The 5,660-nt window shown below is 40.8% G+C and overlaps 1 protein-coding gene across 1 annotated transcript in view; it reads right to left on the bottom strand.

The window, feature by feature from the left end:
* Window positions 1-5,660, bottom strand: part of rap1gds1 (RAP1, GTP-GDP dissociation stimulator 1) — a gene marked incomplete in the record, with an annotated part of 77,214 nt that overhangs the window by 43,938 nt on the left and 27,616 nt on the right. Inside the window, 1 exon segment of the mRNA XM_014021072.1 lies at window positions 1,972-2,118. Within this exon segment, the coding sequence (XP_013876526.1) occupies window positions 1,972-2,118 (147 nt within the window).

Below are 5,660 nucleotides of genomic sequence, written 5' to 3'. Positions count from 1 at the left end.
GACTTATCCAGAGGAGGGACAGTGGGTACAATGGTTTGGACTTGTGCAGAGGAGGGACAGTGGGTATATTGGTTAAGACTTATCCAGAGGAGGGACAGTGGGTACATTGGTTTGGAGACATTCAGAGAAGGGACAGTGGGTATATTGGTTAAGACTTATCCAGAGGAGGGATAGTGGGTATAATGATTTGGATGTGTCCAAAAGAGGGACAGTGGGTATATTGGTTAAGACTTGTCCAGAGTAGGGACAATGGGTATACTGTATTTGTTTATACTTGTTCAGAGGAGGGACAGTGGGTACATTGGTTTGGAGACATTCAGAGGAGGGACCGTGGGTATATTGGTTAAGACTTGTCCAGAGGAGTGACAGTGGGTATATTGGTTTGGAGACATTCAGAGGAGAGACAGCAGGTACATTGGTTAAGGCTTGTCCAAAGGAGGGACAGTCAATCAATCAATCAACTTTATTTGTACCCACAGGTAAATTTTGTTACAGTGAAAACGAGTCAGCCTTTATCCAAGAAAAAGCACAAGACATCTGACATGGACATACAGTGGACACATGATTAAAAAGTGACCAGGTGCTCATAAAACTCAACTATATAATAATCAAAGATAAAAACAAGATAAAATCAAATAGAACTATATAAGACAAAAAAGAATAAAATGACTAACTAATGTCATGTATTTTATGTTAACTTAAGTTTAAAAAGCCAATCGCAATAGGAACAAAGCTGATTTTGAAACGCTTAGTTTTACATTTTGGCACTAAGTATCTATATCCTGATGGGAGGAGGCTGAACTCGCTATGCAGAGGATGAGACAGGTCTTCCAAAATGGATCCAGACAATCTCTGGACCTGCCTAGAGTACAGAGATTCTGGATTTAATTGCATCTTTCCAGTCAGTTTACTGGACCACTTCACTATTTGGTTCAAGGAGTTCTTATTTTTAAGAGAAAGGTGACCAAACCAGGACACTAAGCAAAAGGATAAAATAGATTAAAAGTGGGYATATTTGTTTGGACTTGTCCAGAGGACGGACAGTGGATATATTGGTTTGGAGGCATTCAGAGGAGGGACAGTGGGYATATTTGTTTGAACTTGTCCAGAGGAGGGACAGTGGATATATTGGTTAAGAATTGTCCAGAGGAGAGACAGTGGGTATATTGGTTTGGAGGNGTATATTGGTTTGGAGGCATTCAGAGGAGGGACAGTGGGTATATTTGTTTGGACTTGTCCAGAGGAGGGACAGTGGATCTACTGGTTAAGAATTGTCCAGAGGAGAGACAGTGTGTATATTGGTTTGGAGGCATTCAGAGGAGGGACAGTGGGTATATTTGTTTGGACTTGTCCAGAGGAGGGACAGTGNCAGAGGAGGGACAGTGGGTATATTTGTTTGGACTTGTCCAGAGGAGGGACAGTGAGTATATTGGTTTGGAGACATTCAAAAGAGGGACAGTGGGTATATTGGTTCGGAGACATTCAGAGGAGGGACAGTGGGTATATTTTTTTGGACTTGTCCAGAGGAGGGACAGTGGGTATACTGGTTAAGACTTGTCCAGAGGAGGTACAGAGGACAAAGGACAGAGAACAAAGTGTGGACAGAGTGAGATGGAGGAGGATGACTGAGGAGACTCATGAAGAAGAAGATAATTCAGGTTTACATGATGGATCCTAACACCAGACTGAAGCTTTAGATCAAGTAAAAAGCTATAAGCATGACAAAGCTGTCTACCTCTTACAAATGAGTCACAAATTAAAGTTTTGGAAGAAGGCGTTGTCTAGGGAGAAGGCAAATATTTAAAATGACAGATTACCTGAAAGATGATGTTAGAAAGCAAGTAAATGTGACAGAAAGACAGATCAGAGTAAACCAGAGAATCACTCCCACAGTTTGAGCAGAAGAGTGAAACAACCCGCTGATTAGTCGAGATGAGTTAACAWTGAGTCTTGGGGGAAGATGGTTATTACCATTATCATTGCTATAGTTCACCAGCATGCCACAAAAGACAGTCAAGAGCTTCTCATTTTCCGGATCAGTATTTTGGGAGAGGGATTTAATGAGTTCAGCTATTATTTGAGCCCCTCCTGCCAGGTGAACGGCACTCCTGCCCTCATCTGAAAAACAAAGAGGCCGGGACAAAAATCAAACACAAAACAAAGAAAAGAAAATAGTCAGGCAAAAATAAATACATTATAAATTATATATGAAAATAATCTTAAACGTTGATACCTTACAAATCAGTGAAAACTATTTAACAAAGGGGTAAACAATACTAAATAAAACAAATAGAAAGGACATCTATTAATGTACAAAAAAACAAAATTCCCCTAAAAGTTTGGTTTAGACAGTATTAAGATCTTCACTTTTTGATATTTTATGTTCCAGTCTGCTTGTGTTTTTTGTTTTGTCATTACTCCACATCAGAAATGGGCATTCCTGGTCCTCGAGGGTCGCAGCCCTACATATTTTTCTTTTTTCCCTGCTCCAGCACAGCTGATTCAGTCATTGAATTACCTCTTCCAAGTTCTGCAGAAGCCTGATAATCACCCATTCATTCAACTCTGCAGAGCCATCGGGCAGCAGGTGGGACCCTGTGAGTAAATGCTCCCCTAACCTGACCCAGCCAGATCCTCGGTGAACCAGTCTGTTGAAGCCTCAGGTTTTTGCAAGATATAATTTCCTATCAGCACCCATCACAAACAACAAAACCCATTTATAAAGCACCATAACACCTTCATTGCTTAACAAACCCTCCCTTCGCCTTGAATTCCCAAACTTTACCCTCAAAATTAAAACAGAAACCACCCCCATGACAGCTGTAGGAGCCCTATAAAAAACTTCACAGACAAGAAAAGTTTCTATCTCTAAAGACTGCAACCAGCCACTGGGAATAAAACTACTAGACCATTCACAATTAAACACCTTCAATCGGTCTTCTCCTTCCACAGAATACTATATTTTAAATCCAGTTAAAAAACCATTAAAACAGCAAAATAATTATTGCACAATAGTGAAACCAATCCACCAAACACAGCAAGCCTAAATAAAAACAAAATATATACTACACGAATACTGAAAATAATCCATCAAACACCAGCACACCTCAAAACAATCCACCAACCCTGGCCCTCCATCACAATAAACCACACCCCCTACCCAATCGCAAAGCATTATGGGTCACCCTCATAACACAGCACCGTGACAGAGGGTCAACCCACAATTAAACTATTCCCCCTAACTGACTGGCCAACACTAAACCAGAAAACAAAATTAAGCCTAACCTCAGTAAGCTGTAAACAGTCAATAGAATGAACTCCTCTAAATAATCTAAATATTTATTTTGATTAGATTAACCCCATTTTAAACCTCCTATATACACTTACCAGACCACACCCTCAACCATTCCAGACTCCTCCCCCAATTCTCATCCTACTCTGCCTAAAACCTCCCTTCTCTGAACTCTCCTCCCTCTCTTTGAAGAAGAGCACATGGCAAACACTCAATGTACCATGCACTTCCCATAAAGATAGGACCCAGTGGAACAGGACTGGACCTGATCTCGAGTGAGCGTGCACTTCCTAAAGGGATTTACAATCTCTGTGGAGCCATCAGGCGGCAGGTGGGACCCTCTTGAGTAAATACTCCCCTAACCTGACCCTTTACCTTAAACCTAAAGTCAAGTCGTACCTTTGTCCTAAGCCTAAACCCCAACACAAAAGTAGACTTCCACCATATTAGGACAGGTCTTTGGTCCCCTTAAGGACTACTGGTCTTGATAAGGAAGGTGTGTATTAGGCTTGGGCCGTATGGCAGTATTGTGGTATTCCTCTGTATTGGTGATGGTATTTTAATATAATTTGTCAGTATACTTGGGCCTTGCTTACACAATACCAATTTTGTGTGAAACTGCAGGTTTTTTTACTGCAGGTCAGCCGATCATGTACACGACACCAGCCATCGTTCTCTCTGAAACTGGAGGTTTCTAAATCCTGGTCTCAGAGTGGAGATTTTCAGGAGCATCCCCCGTAGAGGTGAGAAGCAGCCCGCAGCTGTGAAAGTGTGCATGTGTAAACAGCCAGAACTCAGCAAAAGTTACTTTTCTAAACTAACAATAATTACAATAAATTACAGACAGCGGAGTGTTTTTTGTGTTACTCAAAACACAAAAAGCATCCTAGGTTCGAAGGAACGTTAGTTTATTCACCAGGTTTGGATGTAACTGTGATAATGCAGTCACTGCATGACCAATGTCTGAGTGAGACCGGCATSAGGGTTGCCAGATTAAAAAAAAAAGAAAAACATCAATACTGCCCACAACCAGTGTGTATACTAGAAACAGACCAAAAAAAAGGTAACAAATACAAGTACACAGACACCTAGAGCCAAATTAGAATCCCTGGTTAAACAAACACAAATTTTTTGGGTTATGGTACCCCGGAAAAGCATTTGGTGAAAAAACACAAACAACATATCCTGTGCTTCAACTGCCTTTATCTGGTCTGCAGATCATACTACCTCCACCCCTCCCCAGGCTATCTTCCACCTGCACACTACTCTCACTGTAGATCACATAAACCATCACCTAATGGGACTCCTGACTGGCCTCAGTCATCCTGTCCACCATCACTGCAAACAAGAAGATTCTCAGAACTGATACCTGATGTAATCACCTGTAACTCCTACTGCACAACTCACCAGTCTCCCTGTCCTTCATCATGTCCTGCAGTACTTTCACTAATTTATTTTTCCATAGCTCAGTTCCTCATACAGAATCAGTTTCTCTCTCGTTACTCCACATGTGCTTTTTCTAGATCCATGTATCAATGAAAATGTGGGTGTCACATTGATTACAGTGTTATCAGTAAACTTTCTCATTTTGTTTGCAACAGAATGAGATGTTCCAGGCCAGCTATCAGGAACACAGCCAGTCCCTCCAGGAAGTTGCAATCACAACTATTAACACAGATTTTAAACAGATTTTGAACACAAAATTTTTACCAATCACCTTTGGTCTTTGCCTATTTCCACTTCCCACAAGATGAAAACATCAACTTTTACTCCTGAAATCTGTGCAAGTCAAGTTTTACATGAAATGGTGGAAAACATTTTTTCGCCATGTACAACATTGTGTTTGAACAAAGACGAAAACTGCTGCTTCATGAGCACTTTTCTACCATGATACGTCTGAAAATGGTTAGGTTTGTTCTTTTTCAGTCAGCTGGGGTCTGACTCAGCTGGAAGTGATGGCGACCAGCAAGGGAAGAGTTCTTCTCTTAAAACTTTGAGGGAAATTTTCTGAAAAGTCTGTTGTAATAATCAGAAAAAGGGGGAAAAGCCCTGGAAAGACTGAATATTCATGCTTCAGTTTACTTCAGCATGTTGATGAAGCAGAACTGCAACAATGACTCTGCTGACTTGTTAGACTTTATGTAAAAGCAATAAACAAGAATTAAATTAATGATGGACATTATGAACACCAAGAGAAATGTGAGGATAGAAATTACATCACCAAATACAAGATCTTGGGGGAGAGATCAGAAAGTCTGAGTTTTATTAGAACATTAAAATTATTTTTRAGTGTCCATAATCAGCCTGCAGTCGGTTTGGATGTTATCAGTCCAGTGTTTCCCCTAGGAAATTGGTCTTGGCTGGGGGG

The sequence above is a fragment of the Austrofundulus limnaeus genome, unplaced genomic scaffold (genome assembly GCF_001266775.1).
Source record: "Austrofundulus limnaeus strain Quisiro unplaced genomic scaffold, Austrofundulus_limnaeus-1.0 Scaffold277, whole genome shotgun sequence".
Lineage (NCBI taxonomy): Eukaryota > Metazoa > Chordata > Actinopteri > Cyprinodontiformes > Rivulidae > Austrofundulus > Austrofundulus limnaeus.
This window is presented reverse-complemented; position numbering and strand designations above follow the sequence as displayed.